This window comes from Bombus affinis, chromosome 2 (assembly GCF_024516045.1).
Source record: "Bombus affinis isolate iyBomAffi1 chromosome 2, iyBomAffi1.2, whole genome shotgun sequence".
Classification (NCBI taxonomy): Eukaryota; Metazoa; Arthropoda; class Insecta; order Hymenoptera; family Apidae; genus Bombus; species Bombus affinis.
In genome coordinates this window covers 8794706-8818191 of record NC_066345.1, presented here as the reverse complement: position 1 = coordinate 8818191, position 23486 = coordinate 8794706, and the positions used below count along the sequence as shown (strand labels likewise).

At 34.0% G+C, this 23486-nt stretch overlaps 6 protein-coding genes across 15 annotated transcripts in view; 2 read left to right on the top strand and 4 right to left on the bottom strand.

The window, feature by feature from the left end:
- The window catches only part of LOC126913876 (unconventional myosin-IXb), a 90598-nt gene extending 79679 nt beyond the window's left edge, over window positions 1-10919 (bottom strand). For 2 of the 4 annotated variants that reach the window (XM_050717121.1, XM_050717124.1), the window contains exons 1-4: window positions 10244-10919; window positions 10026-10155; window positions 3213-3450; window positions 2455-3100 (exon numbers count right to left, since the gene is read on the bottom strand). The gene's annotated coding sequence lies outside the window, so the exon portion shown is untranslated. Of the gene's footprint in view, window positions 1-2454; window positions 4479-10025; window positions 10156-10243 lie in introns of those variants that run through there. The other 2 variants (XM_050717122.1, XM_050717123.1) reach the window with 2 other exon arrangements.
- Window positions 10920-11073: 154 nt separating this feature from the next.
- Window positions 11074-11985, top strand: LOC126913945 (N-alpha-acetyltransferase 38-B, NatC auxiliary subunit). Its single transcript, XM_050717260.1, has 2 exons — window positions 11074-11329; window positions 11605-11985. The coding sequence occupies exons 1-2, from the start codon at window positions 11267-11269 to the stop codon at window positions 11845-11847; spliced, it is 306 nt and encodes a 101-aa protein (XP_050573217.1). The 5' UTR covers window positions 11074-11266; the 3' UTR covers window positions 11848-11985.
- On the bottom strand, window positions 11342-13303 carry LOC126913938 (uncharacterized). 2 transcript variants are annotated; one of them, XR_007709508.1, is made up of 6 exons: window positions 12987-13303; window positions 12707-12909; window positions 12484-12607; window positions 12209-12410; window positions 12025-12135; window positions 11342-11936 (listed from the first exon to the last, which is right to left on the bottom strand). XR_007709508.1 is itself a non-coding variant. In XM_050717249.1 (5 exons), the coding sequence occupies exons 1-5, from the start codon at window positions 13038-13040 to the stop codon at window positions 12080-12082; spliced, it is 639 nt and encodes a 212-aa protein (XP_050573206.1). In that variant the 5' UTR covers window positions 13041-13303; the 3' UTR covers window positions 11983-12079. The 2 variants fall into 2 exon arrangements, 1 of the variants encoding a protein (XP_050573206.1); XM_050717249.1 differs by lacking the exon at window positions 11342-11936 and having other exon boundaries at window positions 11983-12135.
- A 95-nt stretch (window positions 13304-13398) lies between these two features.
- On the bottom strand, window positions 13399-19769 carry LOC126913880 (hypoxia up-regulated protein 1). 2 transcript variants are annotated; one of them, XM_050717131.1, is made up of 9 exons: window positions 19600-19769; window positions 18965-19102; window positions 17920-18880; window positions 17556-17818; window positions 17340-17473; window positions 17073-17266; window positions 16410-16698; window positions 15892-16321; window positions 13399-15821 (listed from the first exon to the last, which is right to left on the bottom strand). In XM_050717131.1, the coding sequence occupies exons 2-9, from the start codon at window positions 19100-19102 to the stop codon at window positions 15414-15416; spliced, it is 2817 nt and encodes a 938-aa protein (XP_050573088.1). In that variant the 5' UTR covers window positions 19600-19769; the 3' UTR covers window positions 13399-15413. The 2 variants fall into 2 exon arrangements, with proteins under 2 accessions (XP_050573088.1, XP_050573087.1); XM_050717130.1 differs by having other exon boundaries at window positions 17028-17266; window positions 19600-19767.
- A 349-nt stretch (window positions 19770-20118) lies between these two features.
- LOC126913940 (transmembrane protein 50A) lies at window positions 20119-22216 on the bottom strand. 5 transcript variants are annotated; one of them, XM_050717253.1, is made up of 5 exons: window positions 21920-22066; window positions 21125-21323; window positions 20908-21014; window positions 20679-20839; window positions 20119-20614 (listed from the first exon to the last, which is right to left on the bottom strand). In XM_050717253.1, exons 2-5 carry the CDS (start codon window positions 21263-21265, stop codon window positions 20514-20516), a joined length of 510 nt encoding a protein of 169 aa, XP_050573210.1. In that variant the 5' UTR covers window positions 21266-21323; window positions 21920-22066; the 3' UTR covers window positions 20119-20513. The 5 variants fall into 5 exon arrangements, with proteins under 5 accessions (XP_050573210.1, XP_050573209.1, XP_050573208.1 ...); XM_050717252.1 differs by lacking the exon at window positions 21920-22066 and adding an exon at window positions 21624-21770; XM_050717251.1 differs by lacking the exon at window positions 21920-22066 and adding an exon at window positions 21547-21692.
- Window positions 21808-23224, top strand: LOC126913917 (programmed cell death protein 2). The gene is made up of 4 exons (XM_050717214.1): window positions 21808-22171; window positions 22247-22691; window positions 22768-22870; window positions 22940-23224. The coding sequence occupies exons 1-4, from the start codon at window positions 21808-21810 to the stop codon at window positions 23108-23110; spliced, it is 1083 nt and encodes a 360-aa protein (XP_050573171.1). The 3' UTR covers window positions 23111-23224.
- The last annotated feature ends 262 nt before the right edge of the window (window positions 23225-23486 follow it).

Genomic DNA, 23486 nt, shown 5'->3' with positions numbered 1-23486 from the left:
CTCGACGAAACAAGAATCTTCCCCGCGAGGTGCTGGTTCGACTTCCACTTACATTTCTCGTAATCCAATACCGTCGCGTTCGATCTTATCCCCCATGTCCTTTAATTTCCTACGCAGCGTCATTACGTCGTCGATCGCGACGGAATTCCAGTCGATCGACAGAAATAAAACGAGGAAAAGAAAAGAGGACGAGGCAAAAGTAAAAGAAGAAGGGCAGGGGGAAGGTGAGAGATATCGAGAATGGAAAAACGCAGCGACACGGAAGGGATTCAAATGAACTGGAAATCGAGAAGGCGCGGTCTCGAATATTCTCGACGTTTCTCGAGGAACTGTCGATCCTCTCCGGCTGTCCCCGTTACTCGTCTAAGTTGCACGCGAACCAAGAAAATCTGGCGATAATTAATCGACCCTACTCCACGATACTCGCACCTCCCCGGAGGAGACGGTGCTCGACGTCGGCTAATTGATCGCGATCCGCTGTTCTTTGATTGATCGCTTAATCGACCGGAGTGAAAAAAAAAAAGGAGAGAGAAATGGGAGACCAACGGAGTGGAAAAAGTTGGAACACGCTAAAACTTCGATCGCAAAAGTCCTCGACGAGAGAAGGTGTACGCGACTATACATATACGTATGTACCCTACGTTCATCTCGAACGCGAATCTTTGTTTAGGAGTTCGATGAACGAGACTGCAGCTCCAAGAGGACTGCTGGTGCGTTGGAGTAAACGGGAATAATTATTCCAGCTTTTCGACGTCCCGGGTCATGTCGACAACGATTATTGACAAGCGTAATTTCCGTTATCGTTCGCCTATTAATTAGACCGCACTAGCGTGGTTTTCCCGTTTGTCGTTATTTGTCGGCAAATATGTTGAAGCGTGTCAACAAACGGTAATAACGTTCGGGATTGTTTCACAAATTCGAAATTAATGATAATTTCTTGAATGAAAGAATACATATATATTATAGCTACGCTGGAAATAATTCGATTTATCGAAGTTGATACAGAAATTTTCCAAGCACCCTAAAAGCACCGTTGTAGTTAGGAGTAGATTGAAAATGCCACCTGTCGAGTAGGGAGAGAGGGTGAAGATTAATTCGTTTAGGAAGTCAGGTGAACCGGAATCAAGGGTTCGCCTGACTTCCTAAGGGAGAGGAGAAATTTCGATGAAGGTTCGATCGATGCGTTAAACCCGAGAACAAGAAGCTACCGGCGGCATAGCAATGCGATTTCGTGTTTCGAGTTATTACATTCGAACGACGTGAGACGATCGTTTCTGTACTGGCAAATTGTGCATGTACTAAAATCCAATTGCGTCGATGCACGACCGTAAAATATACATGGAATGGCTTCAAACGTTTCCTATAACCCGTCCACGACCCCTAATTTTCCACAAGTATAATCTGTCTTTCTGTTAGAAAACCGAATATCCAGCCAGTCTCTACGATACCTCTTTCCTATCCTAAAATTGTTTAAAAGCTTGTATTTGGAGATGTATGATATGCTTTAGAATATAAAAATATATAAATCTTTTGGTTCGCGGTATTAAAAAATCTAACCAAAATGAACTCGCAAAGAGAATCAAAATTATTAACAAAATATTAAAGAAACCATCTTTTCTCAAAATGTTGGTTGGCAGACTTGTGCTATTTTAGAATGCATGTCTCTTTAGAATTGCCCTCTTCAATAAGTAAAAGTACGTTTTAAGGAGGATCACACTCGAAAGAGCGATCTTAAGATACATACTCGAGTCAAGATATGTTTGTACTGAAGATATAGGTACTAAAAGATACTCCTACACGCATGGTTCGATCAAGACTAACGCAAGAGGAATGACAGAAAAGGGGACGAATCCGTGAAGTAGACTGATCCTCGCCGAGCAGTCTCGAGGCTTAGTGTCAACAATGATATGACGTGATATGCAAATGGAAGATCATTCGAAAGAGAACGATACGTGGTCACCTAATGAATATTTACTCGCGCTTGAAGACACCGAAGTACGGCTACGTATATCGAGGCAATCCGTACGACGATTAAACGTATAATTTTCGAATTAAAGTACCGATCAAATCGTTAAACAGTTGTCCCATGCAAATGGAAGGTATACACCAAGTAATGGTCGCTCTTTGATCGAACTACTTTTTACTCTTATCTTTACTTTTACTCTTTTGGTTCTACTTTTCTACATTCACTAGTAACCTCGTTTTCATCGAATTTTACAATAGAAGTTTATTATATAACAAATAAAATGGCTTTGAATGTTTTAAGGAAATCTTTAGCGCAAAATTGGAAGAAAAAATTACGTCGAGTAACGATGATTCTCTCATATTCTTCTCAAACATAACAGATTTTCTATTTTCTTTCTTCTAGAAGATAATGCAAGATACGCAGTACTCCAATATTTTAATAATGAATCTTTTCGTAATTTTTTAGATAGAAAAGATATTTAAACTCACCTCGGTTGTAACATCCAACAATTAATCCAACAAGTCGTCCAACTCGATTTCTATCAAACACTGACACAATCACGTCCCAAAGATCACCTCAATTGCCGGCATTGAAATCACCAACATCGTCGAACCCCCAGCTTCGAATGCCTGGGCACGTAAACCGAATACTCGGAGTATACGAAATAGCCACGCGTTAGCGACCGTTTAACACGGACAATTATGTTAACCAAGGAAGCGAGGTTAATCGTCGTTCTCCATTGTTTGCTAAAACAAAGCGTGGAAGATCGCGCGCGAGCCTCCTTTCTCGCGACGTTCCCTCTACCCTTTTTCGCTGGTTCCGGACCGTTAATCCATCACGGTTCACGGCGTCGACGAGAGAGAAAAGCATCCGTGACAAATCGAAGATGGTGCCAGCCGCGAAAGAAGTTGCATTAATTTAACACATGTTCCTCTAGGTCCGATTGCACGGTGACAAATACGGCACGACTTGACTGTGAAAAAGCCACAAACAGGAAGCAACCTCCCACGACGTAACCACGTGCTAATCCTCCAGTGAAAACCGGTGCTTCCAACTAATCTTCAAGATCTTGCAAACGGTATGACAGAAAGACTGATTAAAATCTCCAACAAGTATCTTCCGTCTTCGAACGATCTGCAGTTTAATTAATTTAACAAATTAAAGACGTTGTAAGATTTCCAATGTAGGAGAATACTCGTCTTTTACGGAAAGAAGAGTATGTGAAAGACTCGTTAATTAATTGTACCACGTGCTTCTTCGAGTTTCTGGTCCCCCGACGCTCTCGCCGTCAGGTGCACGTCCCGGTGTCAAGGTAACCACGTGCAAACGAGACGGCAGGACCGCTGTCGCCTCGAATTACACCGACTTCACTCCACTTTCCTGACTCCCATTCCACCAGCTCCTCGATGTTTTAATTCAGTACCACTGACCACCTTTTTAAATAACACTGTTTGACAGTCTCACCACGTCGAAGATATCGATCTCTGAAACACAAACTTTTCGCGTTAATCGAAAACGAAAGATTCACGGATTCATCCTCGAACCTCTAATCGGTAGACGTAAACGATCATCGACGACACGATCAAACGAACTCGGCACGTTTCTTTTATCCTTGTACGAAGTTTCACTCGTGATCGAACACAGACTAATTTTTTGATCAGATCCACTGGAACTTGCCGATTTCGTTTAGGAACGCACGGGTCAAACGAATGCCACCTAAGTTCCGGAAGAGACGTGTGCACGTACCGGCGCGTTACTTCATCGAGTTGGAAGAATAGCAAAAGAGGTGGAGTGGACGTGGTGTTCACCAGCGAGTGGTGGTGAAGCGATGCTGGCCGCGGCGATGCCGCTGGGTGGTGGTGGTGGTGGATAAGAAGAAGAAGAAGGAAACACAAGAGGAGGTGTGCTTGGCGCGATCTAGCCGAGAGTGGTACCAGCGGCCACTGAAGAAGAAGTGGCGTGTGCGGATCGCACGGCCGGGTGAAACGAAGACAGCGGCCTCGAAATGGTAAGAGACAGAGAGCAGAGAGGCCGAAAGAGAAGTAGACGGGAGTAGGAGGGATGGGAAAGGAAGAGGAAAGAGAGGGAGAGAAGAACGAGAAGAGGGAGGAAGGAGTAAGATCCTCGGGAGAGCGTCCTTCTTGGTAGAAAGGGAGGACGAGGAATGGTCCGTCAAATGGTATCCCTGCGTACCGAAACCGTTGCCCACCTGAAAATCCTGGCTTCCTTCTTCCTTCTTCTTTTTTGCCATAGCTAATTGTACGGACGTGACATCGTGCTTATGGCGTGGAGCGCGTTCGAGGACGCGTTTCGAGAGATATCGGATCGTGTCGAATGGGCAAGAACGAAGAAGAGATAAATTTCTGTGTAGAAGAAGAAAGATTGGTAAGATATCCTTAATAGAAACTGGTTCTGAGTCGACATTGCAATCGATAATTGAGTATGTACAAAAAGCATATTGAAAAAGAAAATAATAAAAAAAAAGATAGATATGAGAGTTTTAAAAGAAAAAGCGTACGAATAAAAGTGGTAAATACTTGCGAAAGGAGGAGAGGAAAAAGCACTGGAACGGCAAATATTTGTGGTAGGGAACTGGCGAAACTTACGACGAAACGATACCGGGGACAGTCACGAGTCGCATTCTCGTATAATTGTTAAGTACGAAAGCATCCGGGACATCCTCAGGACGAAAGGCAGAGAGTAGACTGCAGAAATCACGTATAACGAACAAGATATTCCAAGATTTTCTACTTTTCGACGTCTGCGAAGAAGCAGTTGGCAAGCGGTGTGCGCTCGCTTAATTTGCAGATGTGTTCGTCGTCGACGACAACCACGGCTACTCTTCCCTTACGTTTCTGTCTCGAGCGACCTGCATATGTGCACCCATACACAACACTTCCACCAACTTTATCGCTCTCGAATTCTCGGAGAAATTGTTTCTCGTCTACGTACAACTTTATCGACCATTTTTTACCATTTAAAAGACGTTGGAAAATATGTTAATTGCTGTATATAGATCATTAATCAGTAGCCAAAGGTGATAACCGACAAAGATGGTAATTCTTCGAACCCGAAATTTCGATACTTTCTCTTCAACTAAAGCGGTATCCAACATTAGAGGTAATCATACAGGTTTAATGGCCTTTGATTAAAGACAAGCTAATAAATCGCCCAGCCTCTAATGATACCTCTTCTACACCCGACGACAACCAAATCCTACATCTATCTAGTCGCTCTTCCTGCCTGTCCGTCTTCGCCGGTATGTACATCCGCGCGGCAGGCACAATATCCAGCAGGTTCTCGCGATCGTTCTTTCCACGTCGTGTAAAAGCACAGGTACGCCTCGTAACAACGTCGTGGTACAACGATAGAAGAGACAGAACCCACGACAGGATATCACGTGTCTCTAGTGCGCGTCCTTTAAGTTCATGGATCCGCGGCCGTCCACGATGCGCTTTTCACGGTCTTCTGATACATTGCTACCGTTTCGAGGAGGGTCCCTGTGCATCCTCCAGCCGTACAGACTGCCCCTCACCGAAGGCCTTGTATTATGGTAAACGAGACATCGGAGCCAGAGGCTGCCAGTCACCGGTACTCCTTCCACTTCCCTTCGATTCTCTCCTTTCCTCGTTTGTCTACTCGCAGTTGTCTTCCCCACGTTGTCTCTTCCTGCTTGCTCCCGTTACTGCCTCCCCGATGTCTTCTGTTACAATCCTCCGTGTCTCGCTGCTCGAACTCCAACCGCCGAACCGTCTTCTTCGAAGACTTAATAATCTTAATGAATTTGAGAAATTCGGGCAGTGATCTCGAAGATAAGTATGTACTTGGACGGATCTTCCTCTCTGGTTATGTTAAAATTTCTAAAGAACTCCGAGAAAGGATCGTAGATACGATGACTGAATCACGCGACTAAAACGTGAACAAAAAGAAAACGCGTTAAATCTCGTTATATCGCTCGTTTTATTCTCCTCTGCGCCATGAGATTACATCCGATCTTACATTCAGTTTTAGTTTCTGACTTCTAAATGCGACGTTTGAACTCTGTGATTCTGTATTCTCTGGACGAATCGAGTCCATCGCTACTCCTCAAGCTTTATGCCTCAATTTCCGTCTCTGTCCCTCGTTTAATCTCGTCCCCTTGATCGTCCTCTTTACCCTCGCTCCCTTTCGTTCCATGGCTCCTTCTTTTTGTCTTCCGCGTGCTCTGTCTCTGCTCCCTGTCCACCTTCGCTCTTGTATTCTTCCTCTTCGACTTCGATGCTCATAAGGGGAAGGGGGAGGATCGTTGCGTCCGCCTCGCTTCTGTCGCGCGACGATGCATCACGGAGCCCTCTAATGAAAGCCTTTTCTCCGACTGCCAATTAACCCCCACGCGACACCGGCCAAACGGAAGAAAATAGCGGACCGACGCGACGCGTGCACCTATACAATCGATCGCTTCTGCCGCGCCACCGTGTTTAATTGTACGTCGTACATCGTTTCCCGATGTTTTCTGTCCCTCTGATCTCCCTTTAAAACATATTCAAAGATCATGAGCCGAGAATAAACGGAGGAATCCATATGAACAAACTTCTCTTCCATATTTAACCCCGTGATTCGCGTTCTTCACGTACTTTAAATCTTATAAATGTATCTTGAATATATTTTAAGACTACGGAACGATGTATAAGTAATAAATGTAGGTAGATAAATAGATTTCATCAAACTGATTTAAATAACTCGCTGCGTTTAATGGGACTTGTATCCAAACCGATTAAACGAGGATTTAAAAAATCAAATAACCAGAATGTACACACGTGCTTAACAACAAAGTACTTAACAGTACACGTTCCCTCCGCATGATTCTCCAAGAATTACAACTTACGATTATTCACCGTCTTTCTGATATCTGATAAAAAAGAACAACGAAGGAAGCAGCGTGACGCGATCGTAAGCCTGCTTATAATACTTTCACGAGAGCGCGAAAATTACGCTAACACCGGCTAGAAGCCAGCGGCGGAACACGTTCCATCGATGTATGTACGTACATCGTAACATTACCTTCATCAGATAAACGAAATTCTTCGTCGAGAAATAAATAAAAAGAGAAAAAGAAGAACGGAAGAAAGAAAACGGCGGAGAGGAGAATCTTAACACGAATGTGAAAAATCAGAGGGCAGAAATTCATCTTTCGCGAGACGTCTAACACCCGGGACACTAATCCGACGATAAATACGCTCAGTCACGGGTTAAGGGAAGCGGGTACGTGATTGACAAGTCAAACGAGTTTCGCGCGATCCACCGGCCACGATCGATCATCGCGACTATCCCTGCAGATCTCTCGATCGTCTGCAGAAAAAATCCACGCGACGCCTTCTCTTCTACCCCGTGTCTGCTCGACTAACCCCCACCGTCCATGTGGGACGTTGCAACGTGTAACAAATAACGTTAACGATGCGAATCGCAGACTAAGATCACACGCCGCCGCCGATTATTAATTGTTTTCATTTGTCAAACGGAACTTCACCCGAAATTACTGCCTTGAGATTCGATAAATCCACGATTATCAGATATAAATATAGACATAAAGGTGAAAAGATGTGAATATTGAATCGATTATTCGAAATCGGAGGAATGACGAGGCGCTAGGTAAAAAAGTAAAAAAGAACTGTGGGAAAAGAACGAGAAAGAGTGAGAAAAAGATGCGTAGAGCGCTAATTAACAGAAGGGGGAAAAATAATTGTCCCTTGGTTCGTCGATATCTCTCTACTTGCTAAGAATAATTACACTCGACAAGGGACCCGAGTTTGTGTCGCGTGTATGAATAAAAGAGGACGGCCAACAAGGTGCCGGGAGACCGTTTAACTTTGTGTTTGGGACCGCCTACCCGACGCCCAGCCTTAGGGGACACGATTGCGCCTCGCCACTTTCTAATTTACCATCGAGTTTCGCCAGCTGACAACGCGCAATTTCTCCATGCAACACATCGACCCTGTGCAGTCTCGGAACTTGACAATTTTCAAGCTGGGAAGCTTCATTTGGTTTCGCCCCTTAATAAGAAATTCTCGAAGAAAATATCTTTTTATCCTTGCTAAGTACTGTTACGCTTAAGATTTCCTCCATTCAACAGTTCTTAAAATCTTCTCTGCCTTCTAAACTTCAAACTATGTCCCTCGAGATTCATCAAGGACTGCTCTCTCTCTCTCTCTCTCTCTCTCTCTCTGAAAATAATTGGTCTGAACAGAAAATCTGATGATTATCTATGTAAAGATAAATTTAAGGATAAATAAAGAAATGCAATAGAAATGAAATGAATGTATCTCTGACTTCTTTGATTTGACGAATAGAATTGTCATGGTCCTGCCGAAGAAGAACGTCGCGTTGAAGTTCGATAAAGTACGAGGAACACCCGTTATATAAATCTGGTCACTGGATCGGCTTAAACGCTCCTCGGGGCGAACTTTTACGAGACACGCATTCGTTATCCATTAGGGTAAGTATAGCACGTGTGGTGGGTTCTGGCCGGTGTTACCAGAGCCGAGTATACGATATTCATGCTCTCGCAAGCCATTCCGGCTGGCGCGTGTAAACGGCGGGCATAATTGAATTATCATTCGAACCGCATGAAAGACAGCTAAAGCCCAGCCCCGGTAATGAGCGAAATAAGCGTAACGCCCGCTCGGCAACGCGGTTTCAAAATAACCCCGGTATATTTAGGCAACAATGGGCCCCGATAAAAGCTGCTACGATAATTCCCCATGGCCTCAACCACACTCCCACTTTTCCCCGAATTATCAACGCTCGACGACGAAACAGCATTACTGAAATCAATATATAATTAATTCTAATACACGGCTAAGGCGAACCAAACATCCAATCCTTTTGTTTTCTTTATATTGATGTCGATTTCGATACTCTTGAATATTCTACATAGTCGATAATTATCATTAGATCCACGAAAAAAAGAAAGAAAAACTTTATATACAAGTAGGTACTATATGTTCCTAAATTTTACAAGTTCTCAGAAAATACATCACGCAAATAATTGAAATAGTTTCTGTTTTTATCTGTCTCGATGGGTATGTAATATTCAGATAAGCCAATTCCCATGGTATTTTATTAATGGAAGTTTAATTGCACGTGGTGATGCTAATTAATAATCCTCTCCTCGACCTCCAATAAATCAAGTCAATTTTCAGTTTGATTAATTTCACCAGCCGCCGTCCAAGTTAATTTCTTGAAAATAATCGGTATAACATTTAATTAAGAGTTTCACACAAATGTAGCGTAACGATCGAGAATTCCATGCGCTGAAGCTCGTTCGAAGAGTACCGTAGAATACTTGTTTGTTTACTACAGCGATAAATAACCTGTTTAAAAAAACAACAATTTATGAAAAGTATCACGTTATGAATCTTAGGTTATGTGAAACCTATAAGGAATATAAAGCAAAATAAGTACGTTGAAAATCATTCTCATCGTACAAGAACAAAGTTCAAATCAAATAATAAAAAGTTACTTTTTCATATGAGAGGAATGAACGTAGTTTCTCTCAGCTAAAAAAATTCCTAAACCCCTCTTGGTAACCTCTTCTCACAGATGTTTGAATCAAGATTACAACATTCTTGCTTTTTCTCGTTCCCCGGGTGAAGATTAAAATCTGGACCGGCAAGAGCAGTTGGACCACCGCCATTTTTTTTACCGTGTAACATTATACCGCGGGTCATTTCCATTCAACGAACACATGGCACACGAAACTTGCGAGAGAAACACTTATATATACATACATACGTGTAAAAAGAACATATCGAGTAAGAAAGAACAGAACCGCTATCAAACGATCAGGAAATTCTGAAAATTTTAACGTGTTGACACAGACCAACTTCGTTTCCGCTATATTTTTTTTTTTCTTTTTTGACAAATAAATCATTTGAAAAATAATTATTGCCTCAGGAAATTAATAGGAATTATTTTCCTTTGATTTAAAAAACTGTTCATATCGTATGTACCCTTCTATGACACAGAAAAAGAACTAAACTTACTTTAACTGTATCGTATATTAAAGCTACAAATTACGTACAAATTGCCGCAACACGTTGTCCGCATATTTCATCTGACGACACGGAAATCAAGAGGACGTTTAACCGTTCGTTACACCGACGCATGTAACCTGCTCCAGCATTTAAACGAGGATGTTACAAACACTGCTCCTAAATAACATACACGAGAACTAGTAATACTTAATGGAACAAAATCAAATCAAAGAAGTAAATTTTATAACTATAAAATTATACATACCTAATCCATTTCGTCCAAATAAAATTTCAACTCTTGTTGTTGCAAGTATGATACGCCAATTGATGTATACAACTATTTATTGACATCACAGGTCAACTAACTAGAAATAACACACAGTATTTGTTTCATAGAATATTATATTTATATTTGATAGTGACATTATATATAATTATATATAATTATAAGTTATATTTCACCATTCCAAATAAAAGTTATAAACTAATAAGGAACATCGGTTCTCACATACTTTGTTTTTGTAAATGCAAAAAGAGCATGTCAGATGGCGTCATTTGAAACAATACCGCGCGCATTTTTAATTAAACAATACTGGAGAATAGAAATGATTCCCTTTCGTTATTGCGACTCCAAATTTATAGTTTTAAATTATTAAATAAAATTAATTTATTCTGTTTAATTTATGGCTTATTAAGAAATTTCTCTGTATTTATAAAAAACATCCTTTACAAAATTATTACTATCCTAAAAATGACTATAATTTCAATGCATATTGTAATCTTCGATTAAACGGAGGTGTTATCGCCATCTATGTGTACTCGTTTCAGTATTAAAGGAAGTAAACTGTTTGTTGAAAAAGTTTATAAAAATCATTATTCATATATGAAAGTATAAAATGACTAATATTGTTCGAAAATAAAACATAGTTAATAAGGAAATTGATTAAAACCTGATTAAGTTTTGCAAAATTTATCGACTGAGAGCAGACAAGACATAGATGATAATAACAAAATGGTAAGAGGGCTGTAGAGACGCTGAAATGTGTGAGACAAAAATCTATTGGGTGTCATATCTATCCTACACCTCGTTTGTGATTTAATGTGGACTGTTTACATTGTGAATATCTGAAGAATTTGAGCTTTATGTCCCCGAAATTTATAGAAATATAAGAACATCAGGAAAGAGATTTTATTTTTTTTTAGTAGTTTTGTAAGAGGTGTATACATTGACAAGTTGAATTAATATCCTTCTACTTGAAGTAATACTTAAACAAACAAGAAAATAAACATGAAAGAAGGGCATAACGTGTCTAATATAACAAATGATGATTATATTCACGAAAATGGAGAGGTAACTTCGTAATTGCATATTTTATATATTATATTTATTATATTTTAGAATAGAATCATTATTAGCATAAATAGCTTTGCAGTATAGGTTACAAGCGTGTCTTGTTTAAGAGGTTACATTTGTGTTTATTTAAAAAGTATTTAACTTTCCATGTCTGAGAGTAATATCTCATTGTTTAACAATGTTTCTACTGTTGTATATAATTATCATATTAATAGTAACATATATATGCTGTGAATTAAGTTAGTATGAGTTTATTTATGCACTTATAATAGGCTGTTAATACAGAGGAATCTCCAGCAAAGCAAAAATTACGTGGATGGCTAAATCGAAACTTAAGAATAAAAATGACAGATGGGCGTATTTTAATAGGTGCATTCTTATGTACTGACCGTGATGCCAATGTGATTTTAGGATCATGTTCAGAATTTTTATCAGAGGATCACACAGAAGCAAGAACTCTTGGTTTAGTAATGATACCTGGTAGACATATTGTAACAATACATCTTGATGCTTGATGAGCAATTGTTTTGTTTAAAACTAGCTATACAAAATTTATTGTCCTCTATTTTTTCGGATTATATAGAATTTTATTATCTCTGTATTTCTAAAAATATACTCAATAATGTGAATAAGATTACTAAAGAAGAAAGTAAGATGTGTATATAATTTATTTTCAACATGTTGCTACTTACTGTACAAAAACTTAAACATAAACTATAAACTGTAAACAAAAAATATTTTATCAGACTAGATGAATTCATTTGGTTTCTCTTTATCTGTGGATTCATTATTTATTTTACTGGCTGTAAAGAAAATATAATAAAATTAAAAAAAAATCAATTTATTTAATAGTAGCATTAATTTCATTATACTTACAATTTTTTATACATTCTTTTTGTACACCACAGTATTCTTGTTCAAGTATCATAATATGATTAACTTCTTCCTTTATAATCCTCAATGCATCATCTATTCTCTGAGTAAGAGTGAAAGACAAATTATCCAATCCTGACAAGTAACTTAATTCTGAAGCAGCTACTGCCATTTTATGAACATATTCAATATATCCTGTTAACTTCTACAAAAACATATTAAGAATATTTTTTAATAAATATAATATCCCTATATAAATTTATTTTATCTTTTCTTACAGTTAAGATTTCTTTTTTACTTTGTACTTGTGACCTTAGTTCAACTATCATGTCCCAATGTGAATCACTAACATTAAACTCTAAGGTTTCCCTTGAAAGGGTAATTAATTCATGTAACAATTCCCTGTAAAATATTTTTATGTGATTTTGATATAACAGAAAGGTTTATCACATTTCAGTAAAGTTACTTAATCCTTTTTATTTTACATAAATATTTACTTACTTGTATTCTTTACTTATTTTCATTATTGCTGTATATGTAACAGTTAATGATTGAGTTGCACTGTTAACAGCATCTATAGTTGATTGTTGTATCATATATTCAGGAGTTAATTTTTTTACATCAACAGGTTCAAATTGTAATTTATCATTTTCTGTGGGTTTATTAGTTTCTGGTTGGTTTACAAATGTAAAGCTAGTAGCATACTGCGTAATAAAAAGAAGTATTAACAAAAATAAGATATAAGAAAATTAGAATGTTTTTAACCAATTCAGGATTTTACCATAACAGGACTAGCTCTTTTCAATAATACACGCAGAAGTTGACGCAACGACATGATATTAATAAATAAATGTTCCTTTTCATAAAGTCATTAAAGTCAGGGTTAAGATACGTGATTGTTTTGAATAACACCAACCAAATAATTAATACGTCATGAAAAATGAATTTTTGATTCACATATTTAGAATTGTAACATACATATTTTATTTGCATAAAAATCCGTCAAAAGATAGACGTTAGTACTAAAGCAACTTGTATTTATTTCTGAACTATATGTAATATTTTCTCGCGACTGTGGGACGATCTAGCGACATGACACTAAATCAAATATAATCACAGCTTTCAAATTTTAAGGATATTATGCGGAAAGAATCTTAATATATACTTCTTAAAAGAGTGGAAATACAATAAAGTACGATATTTCATAGCCTTTTATTATAATTGCCGTAAATAATAAATAATGTAAGGCTTATTACATTTTATGTATCATACAGTAATTATTAAAATACACAAAATATCTTAAATTTTATAAGATTTAAAATATTGAAATCTTTTATAATGCACTAAGAAATAAGAAAAATTATGAATCACACATTAATAATACTAGTTGCCATAATATATAAAAATAAATAAACAATTATAATTTATTTTATTCGACATATGATTGTAGGAAGACTTTGTGTATATTTTCTTACAATTATCAAATTTGACGATGTATTAACTGAAAGTAATATTAATTTTGCCCTCCTTTGGTAATACTTTATAGACTCCTTTATTCGCCCAAAATAATAAATAATATAATTTATAAATTTAAATTACAATTAAATTCATTTGGAATGGTTCTAATCAATTTGCAACAAATTCATAAAAAAACAAATTATTTTACACACAAATTGCAACTCCCTTTAAACAAATAATATTGTTAGATGTAGTTTTACCTCGCTTAGTTTAATTGGCGTTATAACAAACTGCATACGTTTGATTATAACAAAATAAAATATATAGTTGCACTATAAAAGGAATTATACTATAGATATAGTGGGGCACGTATAAGGTGCTGTGAGGTTAGGCGTTTTGTAACGAGGATTAATAATCAGGAATGTAAAAAAAAATGAGTAAAAAAGAATTGAATTTTTTTTAGTAAAGATGTTGTCCCATATGTATGTATATGTAATTATAATGCTTGATGTAGATGCTTGTAGAAAATCAGTTTTAAGCTACAGCATAGAGCATATCTAAGAATATAGTATCAAGTATCACAATTAAATATATTCACATAGACGAAATCCGACCAAATATGTAAAGCGATGTCATTTGTAAATAATGACTTCATACTGGTAATTTATTCGTTTAGTAAGTGTAATGCTCTTTGATAATGATCATTTAAAACTATTATTATTCAAACCTGTTACTACTTGGCACTTAAGAAAACAAATTCATTTATGATTTTTTATATGATGGTCGGCTATCTTTTTTTATAGTTTTGAAACGAATTACATGTTCCATATTTAGTCTTATACAAATATACGAAATTAACTAAAATGACATTTAGTATTCACATTCGCAAAATAATTCATTCAGCCACAATAACACATAATTTTTCGTATCTGATTTTAGTTTTTAAATGCACTCGTAAATCTGTTCTATAACATAAATTATCTGACTAAATTTCATTATATGCAAGGTGATGGATCCCCATAAGCAGGATATCGTTCATTAGATAGAGCATCGATAGAAAAATCTAACAAAACTAGTGATTTTGCGCGGAAACCGCAGGAAATTTGAAAAAATACACCATTTCGGGGAATTTGTTGAAAAGCTACTTTCTCTCTGATTTCAATTATTTTGAAACATGTTGTAAAATTCAATATTTTGAACTTTTCCTATACTTACAACCGACGGTCGGTCTTAGTTTTGAAGTTATATGCAAAAATATTTCACCGCCTTAGTTTTCAATGTGGATTGTGTCATTAATAATATTAATCCAGCATTGTTTATATTAATATCGTTAAGGGAACTAATAATAGTACTAATTCAACCCAACTTGAGAACTAAGGGGAAGCGGTGGGATATTTTTACGTATAACTCAAAAACTAAGACCAATTTCTGATTATATGTGTAGAAAAAAGCTATTCAAAATGTTGAACTTTACGACATATTCCAAAATCATCGAAATCAAAGAGAAAGTAACTTTTCAACAAGTTCCCCGAAATGATGCATTTTTTTTTTAATTTTCTGCAGATTCCGTACAAAATCACTACTAAAGTGTTATTACAATTTCTCTATCGATGTTCTATCTAGTGAGTGACATCTTCCTTGTGTGGATCCACCAGCTTGCATATAATAAAATCTAGTCAATTATGTAACGTATTAACCGAGATGCGATCGGCCAATAATAAGAATCACACACTTTAAAATAAATTCTTTTTTAAAGTTCTTGATGTATTCCTTCTTGAGTATTTTCATGAATCATCTCAGGTTCGTTATCCTTTGATGAATCTGTTGGTTCTTCTGGATGTAATGATTTTTCATTTTGTACTTTTCTGTTTTCAGACGCATCTTCGCTCTGAAAATTTTCCGTTTCAGAATCAGCTGTTGATTTAAGAACAGGTTCAGATTCTGGTCCTTCTTTCGTATTTGTTGCATTCTCATTTGTGCTCTCTGTATGATTTGTAGCAGATTCTTGCTTTGGTCTCCATATTTTTGCCTTATTTATGAGATATTTCACTTCTCTATCAAGCAATGCCATTTTATTTGCAATATCACGAACTTTATATTTCACTGTTTCGTATAAAGCTGTCTCAGCAAACGATTTGATAATTGTATCATAGTATTCCTATAAATGGAAATAATTATACGATCAATTATTCAATAAATTTATAACAAGATATAATTAAATAATTTACCTGAGTTTCATTAATTACTTTCTCTAATGTTTCTATCTCAACTTGAGTAAAGATTTCACTCGATAAACTTAAATTGCGCATATTATTTAAAAACGTTGTACTTCCATTTAACATAGAAGTCATGCCTTTTAATACTTCTGGGCGTTCTCTATGTTCATACACGCGTTCATATACATCATTAGTAAGTTTCTGGAGTTGTGACAATTTTTCCTCATATATTTCAGCAGTTACACTGAATCCATCTTCATATAGCCACTCAGAAATCTCAGAACATGCTTTAAGTATGTTTTCTGCTTCTTGAGAAGTAGCAGCAGCTGCATATTCTTCAGATTCTAATTTTTGTTGAGCATCAATTATAAATGTTTCCAAATTATTTAAAGCTGTTTCACGTTTTGTTTTCTCGAAATCATACACGTCTAAACGATGCAATCTAAAATAGCCATATATGGTATTCAAGTTAAATTATATACAATAAATATTTTACATGAAATTATTATCTAATTGGCTATTATACTTACTTCTCTCGAGATTCAACAAGTTTGTCTCCAGAAAGTATCTGTGATCCTAACTTGATTTCATCTGCTTTGATAGGTTCTTTAATCGTTATAATCGTGGGCTTTTTTTCTTTCTCTTTTTCTACTTTCTCAGTTTTATTTACTGTTTTATCCTCAGTAACTGTACTCTCATTTTTCTTTTTTGTTTTATCTTCTGGCTCTTTTTTTAGATCAGAGTATTCAGGTTCCTCATGAACTGGCTTTGTATCTTCTTTTAATGATTCCTCTGTTTTTCCATCTTTGTCTTCTGACCCTACATTTTTTAATTATACATGTTTATCGCAATACTTCATTCACATTGACGAGAAAGTTATGTCAAATGTAATTACACTTCTTTTCAATAATCTTGTAAAGTTACAATACATTTGACAATTTACACTTATTTTTAAAGTGTACTTTAAATTTCTTCCACATCATCTAATATTTCATAAATGCTTGCAAAAAATGGTTCTATATTTTTAAAAAATCTTCCTAATGATTTTCTTAATTACAATTCTTTACTACAAACATTTATCAAAAGGAAAAGAACAAACAAAAGGAAAAAAAAATTATAACATCTTTTGCAATGCATTTTAAACAAACCTGCAAATAGTTTACTAATAGTTGAGCCAAGTATTGAAAAAGTACCCTCTTCTTCATCTGGAGCTGAACTTGATTTTTCTGATACTAATTCTACATTCACCAAATTAAGTATGCCACTTTCATCCATGGCAAAATGTGCTTTAATCCCTTTACTTTCTGCTCCATCTTTAGCATGTTTATCTAGTGCTTCATTTATACCAGATAAAGTTATAGTAGACAAATTGAAATTACCAATAACACTAAAATTAAAAGATTATAGTAATAAATATAACTATTAATATACTTTAAAGAAGAAATATTAAATATACATACGCTATTTCATTAGGTGATAAGTAATCTAATTCAGCATAATTGATATGAAATTGGAAATTTTCTGTGTATTTATTAAATGTGATAATTTTCTTCTGTGGATAAGGATTCATTTTGCTAAATAATGATTTTTTTACCTAAAAGAACCATATACATTTAAATAATATACCTACCTTTAACAAAAATTAAAAGATAATAATGTATAATGTGGAAGCTTACTTGTTTCACTCTATTATCAACTGTTCTATCAAAGACAATATGTATAGGAAACAGTACAGCATCTTTAGTAACAAATTTCTTTACTTTAAACCCTTTACTAAGATCTGCAGCTTTATATACTGCACCTAATGCAGCTGCCTCATCTGTGTTGATGTTTTTAGACAATTCAACTGTTAGATACTGACTTAAATGCTCTTGTATTTTTGGCATTCTGGTCGCAGCTCCCACTAATACAACTTGAGATATAACATCCATTGTTAAACCTATAAGATTTACATTAATTTATGATAATATAATAAACATATTTTAACTTAATTTATTTCAATATACCTGGCGTCTTATTTATTAATGTATTTTAATATACCTGATGTTTTTAAAGCAATCTTAATAGGATTTGCTACTCGCTCAAATAAATCAGCACAAAGTTCTTCTAGTTTGTCTCTGGTAACTTGCAATCTAAAGTCGTGTTCCTCTATTAATCCTTCAATTTGAGCAAAATGATCAGTATTTGCACTTAATACATTCTTAACACGGCCAGCTTCCTTAAAAAGTTTTGCCATTGCTCTTGAATTGCTAAATACAGAGCTTGTTGTTTTGTTTAGAGCATCAAATTCTTTTGCCAAATGGTGTTGTAATCTAATTTGCACCTCTAGCCCTCCCAAAATACGATCATAACCCACACCCAAAATAGTAACATGTGGATTAGTTTCAACAAATCCTTTTTCCTTTGTTTTCACATTCTGATAACTGACAATTGTTGCAGTTGTACTACTAGCTCCCATGTCATAGAACATTACATAATGTGCAGTGTCATTTATCTCTTTACTACGGAAAATTCCATAATTTAACGCAACTGCAGTATAATCATTAATAAGCTGCAAAACTTTGATTCCTGCAAGATCAGCTGCTTGCATAAGGGCTCTTCTTTCAATTTGATTAAAAAACCCTGGAACAGTTATTACTGCTTCAGTGATCTTTTGACCAGCTGAATTTTCTGCAAATTCTTTTCCTTTATGCAAAATTTGTGCAAGCAATTCTTCTGGGGTATATGTGTTATTTTCATCCAGTCTAAATGCAATTGTTTTACGCTCAGCATCAGATATAATATGATAATATGGAAATCTTTTCTTATAAAGCTCTACCATAGGATTATCTATACTTTTTCCTAAAAGATCTAGAATATAAGAAAAACTGTTTTGAGGTGATCTGATTCCCACTACTTGGGCATCTTCTCCAAAACTTCTTTCTCCATTTCTAAATGCAATTGTAACTGGTGTCTTCCTTTTTGATTCCTTATTTAAAGCTATTTCCATAGGAACACCAGGCTAGGTAAATCATTAATTAATAATATTAATGAAACTTGTAAATAACAAAATTTATTGAAAGTTCAATAATATGGATTTACTTACTGAAACAATAGCAACTTTCATTGACTCGCTACCCATATCAATGCTCATAACCGCAACCCCATTACTATATTCAATAAAAGATGCAATAGTAATCAATAGCAACCAAATAATAGACATATTTAGTTTATCTGGTTTCATCTATAATTTAAAACAGATAAGAATACATATATAAATCGTTATATTGCTATATACATAAATTCACAATCTGTGGTACATTTAAATGTAATTTATAAAAAAATATTTATTACATGTGTTAATTTACTAAACATTGTTAGCTAATTATTTCACATTTAAAAGGATTTTAAACAGAAAAATATAGAAGCTAACTTAATTTATTTAATAAAAGAATTATATAAAGACAAATCATAGCATTCAATAGCACAATATTTGAAAGATGACTTAAGTTACATATTGCAATAAGAACACGAAATTGTGCTATATATTTTATAACTAGAAATAAACATCTATGAAACAATACACAAGAAATTTGTCTAAAAACTGATGTTCATTCTTAAAAGACACTTTTAACCGTACAAAAGATAGTACTTCTAATTGCACGAGGATTTCCATAAGATTGTCAAACTTGGTTATGCTATCCAGAAAACTGAGAAATAATTTCAAACAGCATTACTCACTTTTTCTTTTTATTCTAAAAACGTTAGTCTGCCGACAAAAGTACTACAATCCTTAAACCATTGGACATAGGTCTGCGTACGTTTTAAGTTGTTTAAAACAAGAAAAACAACGTACAACTCTTACTGTTTCGTCAAACTGAACAAGAACCATGTGTTTGTGTGGCACAACGGGATTGGTAAAATAAGATGGAAGAAAACGTTCATATTGGTCCGCGTTGGCAAATCAAAACCAATAACCTGTTATTCCTTCCTCACTGTTATAATAAAACTATGTAATTTCAAAAAACCTCGTGTAAAAAAATTTGTCATTGTTTTTAATTTGTTTATTTGCAATTGGTTTTTTAATTGTAGTTATAATGAGAAAAATAAAAGGGGATGATGAATAAAAAATTACCTTAAACTATAATTTATTTAAAAAATCAATGTATAATATTCAATTTTCAGTCATCCAATACTATAACAATAAATGCAAAATTTATTGTAAATTATATCCATGTTTACAAACACACAAACACAATATTTGTATATAGACATTTATTAAAAACAAAAATGTTATCAAATTTTAGTTCAGCTGTTTATCCTACATTTTATAATAAAAAAAATTATAACAAAAAAAGTTGTTACATTATTAAACAAACTATTCCTATGTAACTGCATAACTTGTATTATATTATACACATAATTATTTAAATTTGTGACAATTCATAATGAATAAGCAATGTGAGAAAGCATATAAATAACTACTTATGTGTAAATAAAAACAAAAAGAGTTATACAACTTTACAATTCATTCACAATACAATATGTAATTATTTGTTCTTTGATATAAAGTACTCCACTTTGAAATCCAGTAGAACTAGAAACTTCTGCACAAATATAAAAAAACATTTATAACATACAAATATTAGGTAACTTTATAGCTCTTCTATTCTTCCAAATTTATAGGTCAGAGATCCCAAAAAAATAAATACATTTTGTAAAAAGAGACCTACACCAGGCCAATGGTGCTGAGCTCCTAAAAGATCAAATTAATAGAATTAAGATGATAAAAATCATATCATTAATAATATCATACCAACCTGCAGCTACAAAATCTGCAAATAAGATCCAACAAGCTGCAATAACTGCAGCAAATCCCATAACAAATCCAACAAATAACCAACCTCTTGCACCTCTAGCTCCAAGATAACCACCACTGAGTGTATCACTTCCCATTTGTGCATTTGTTACAGAATTTATCCTGAAGTCATAATTTTCAATTATTATACATTATCGTACAAAATATAATAAACTAAAACATTAACTTACATGAATAAAGATATAGTCCCAAATACTCCACATACATAATATGCTTTTGACATTTCACTAGGGTACTTGGCATTAGCATCGATTATAAACCACCACCCTACAAAAAACTGAAATTGCGGGACATAATAATTATCTTGTTATATTGTCTTATTTTATATATGTCTTGTTATATTGTCTAATTTATATATAAATAAAAAAAATATATATTGTTATGTACTGTGTCAGTTTTATGTAGAATAATGTAAACTTTGATGTTTACCAGAGTTCCGGCGACCATAGACACTATTACATTCCGTTTATTGCCTATTCCAAACCATACACATGTTGCAGATTGTAAACTTTCAAAAATTGACGTCATTTCTCAAAAATCGCAATAAAATAACTCGCGAATTAAATATTACGTTTAGACGACTAACCTAAATAACAACCATCAGTTACCAATATCATCACACAAACACAGTATACATATAATAGCATAGAAAAGCTACATCCATAAAAATAGTTAGTTTAACGTAACATTGCGAGATTTTATTTTATAAAATATTTTCTTAATATAATATATAAAAAAAATAATAATAAATAATAAATAATAAATAATAAATTTAGTGAAATATTTTATAGAATTTTCAATAAAAATACCCTGTTAAAAAGTTTAATAAAAATCTTTATAGAATTACTTTTTTTATATAATATATAATATTATGATTCATACTAACTTATAACTTTGCTTATAGTAAACAAAACTAAATATTACTAATTTATAGTAACATTTTGTAGTATTACATGGTACACTTTAAACCAATAAAAAGATAAATTAACACGTATATAGTTGCGAGCACACGTCACATTAAGCTGTATACTTTTATAATAAAAATAAGTTGAATAAACATTATTCAGGAAATGACATTAGATTTAGGTTTTGTGGAGAAATGCGAATCTTGGCAATTAGAAAGCAAATTTTTTCCAAGTAAAGTCGGTGGTAAACCAGCATGGCTTGACTTAAAAAATATACCCGGAGAAAAAATTCTTCAATGTGAATATTGTAAAGAACCTTGTATCTTTTTATGTCAAATTTATGCACCGTACGAAGATAGTGAAGATGCTTTTCATAGAACGATCTTTGTCTTTATGTGTAGAAACGTAGAATGCTCGAAACTGAATAAAAATGGAAATTTGAAAGTATTTCGTTCTCAGTTACCAAAGTTAAATGAATTTTATCCATCTGAACCTCCTATAGAGCAGAGTGATTGGAGAACTGATATTAGTATGTATCTTCAAGAATTAGTAAATTTATTGTATAAATGATTACAACAATAAAAAACAGCTTGAATAATTTTAGGTGTAAACAAGTGGGTAAAAACATGTTATATTTGTGGAATATTAGCACCTAGCCATTGTTCTAAATGTAAAACTGTAAATTATTGTTGTCGTGCACATCAAATATATGATTGGAAACATGGACATAAGGAGATTTGTGGTAGTAATAAAAAAATAATAAGGAAACCTGAAATCTTGTTAAATGAATATGAAATAGTGATTGAAAGAGAAGATAAAAAAGATACAGATGATTCAATTAAAGAAGAAGAAGAAGAAGAAGAAGGAGAAGAAGAAGAAGAAGAAGAAGAAATTAAAAAGTATGAAGCAATGGTTCAAAAAGGTGAAGCAGGAATTTTTCAAAATGAAGACATGCCAAATGAATTGCTAAATATGGTTAATGAAAAGGAAGATAAATTATTTTCTACATTTCTTTCAACTGTTGATAAATATCCGCATCAAATATTAAGGTTTAAATTTCTTATATAACTTTTTTTGCTTTATAAAAAAAGAGTTTTAAATATAGCAAATTTTATATGTTTGCAGATATGATAGAGGTGGCAATATTTTGTACATTTCAGGAGAAAGCAAAATTGATAACATACCAAGGTGTTCAGAATGTAATGGAGAGAGGCAATTTGAGTTTCAGGTGAAATAAAAAATATATTATTTTGTGATCAAAAATTGCATATATGACTAACAAGATTATTAATTGTAGATTATGCCTCAATTATTAAACTTCTTAGATCTTGGAAATCCATTAAAATGTATTGACTGGGGTATTTTAGCAGTATTTACTTGCATAAAATCATGTGTACCTAAAAATGGATACAGCAAAGAATATATATGGAAACAAGATATCATAGAAAATGATAGTAATAAAAAATGAGTAAAATATAAATACTTGTAATACATAATTAAAATGTAAAAATATTAAAAAGCTACAAATATTTTGTGGAACAATTTTAATAATCCAAAATACATAATTATTTTGATAACGATAGTTTGATTTTTACATTCTAAAAATCGTATATAATAAACATAGTTGATGAAAAATATAAAATAAGTATCATCTCCTAAAATTAAATCAACACTTGATATTGATTATCTTTACATAATAAAAGTAAAAAATAATCTTATATATTTTTGAGCATACAATATCATAAGAAAAATAACAATTGGTAGCACAATATGACATAATCAAAGGAAATATCGAAATATTAGGTTCCTCGAAAGATTAATAGTTATAGCACTTTAAATAAAAA

What these genes read in the sequence shown, in the direction of transcription:
- LOC126913945 (XM_050717260.1), top strand. Translation starts at nt 11,267, where the DNA reads ATGAAAGAAGGGCATAACGTGTCTAATATAACAAATGATGATTATATT. An exon ending in ATATTCACGAAAATGGAGAG is followed by an intron (nt 11,330 to 11,604) that starts GTAACTTCGTAA and finishes CACTTATAATAG; the next exon opens with GCTGTTAATACAGAGGAATC.
- LOC126913938 (XM_050717249.1), bottom strand. Translation starts at nt 13,040, where the DNA reads ATGTCGTTGCGTCAACTTCTGCGTGTATTATTGAAAAGAGCTAGTCCT. An exon ending in AAAATAAGTAAAGAATACAA is followed by an intron (nt 12,608 to 12,706) that starts GTAAGTAAATAT and finishes AATATTTTACAG; the next exon opens with GGAATTGTTACATGAATTAA. An exon ending in AAAAGAATGTATAAAAAATT is followed by an intron (nt 12,136 to 12,208) that starts GTAAGTATAATG and finishes TTTTCTTTACAG; the next exon opens with CCAGTAAAATAAATAATGAA.
- LOC126913880 (XM_050717130.1), bottom strand. Translation starts at nt 19,102, where the DNA reads ATGAAACCAGATAAACTAAATATGTCTATTATTTGGTTGCTATTGATT. An exon ending in TATTAGTAAACTATTTGCAG is followed by an intron (nt 16,699 to 17,027) that starts GTTTGTTTAAAA and finishes TAAAAAATGTAG; the next exon opens with GGTCAGAAGACAAAGATGGA. An exon ending in AAGTAATTAATGAAACTCAG is followed by an intron (nt 15,822 to 15,891) that starts GTAAATTATTTA and finishes TTCCATTTATAG; the next exon opens with GAATACTATGATACAATTAT.
- LOC126913940 (XM_050717253.1), bottom strand. Translation starts at nt 21,265, where the DNA reads ATGACGTCAATTTTTGAAAGTTTACAATCTGCAACATGTGTATGGTTT. An exon ending in GGGACTATATCTTTATTCAT is followed by an intron (nt 20,840 to 20,907) that starts GTAAGTTAATGT and finishes TTATGACTTCAG; the next exon opens with GATAAATTCTGTAACAAATG. An exon ending in TGCAGATTTTGTAGCTGCAG is followed by an intron (nt 20,615 to 20,678) that starts GTTGGTATGATA and finishes TTGATCTTTTAG; the next exon opens with GAGCTCAGCACCATTGGCCT.
- LOC126913917 (XM_050717214.1), top strand. Translation starts at nt 21,808, where the DNA reads ATGACATTAGATTTAGGTTTTGTGGAGAAATGCGAATCTTGGCAATTA. An exon ending in TGATTGGAGAACTGATATTA is followed by an intron (nt 22,172 to 22,246) that starts GTATGTATCTTC and finishes GAATAATTTTAG; the next exon opens with GTGTAAACAAGTGGGTAAAA. An exon ending in AGAGGCAATTTGAGTTTCAG is followed by an intron (nt 22,871 to 22,939) that starts GTGAAATAAAAA and finishes TATTAATTGTAG; the next exon opens with ATTATGCCTCAATTATTAAA.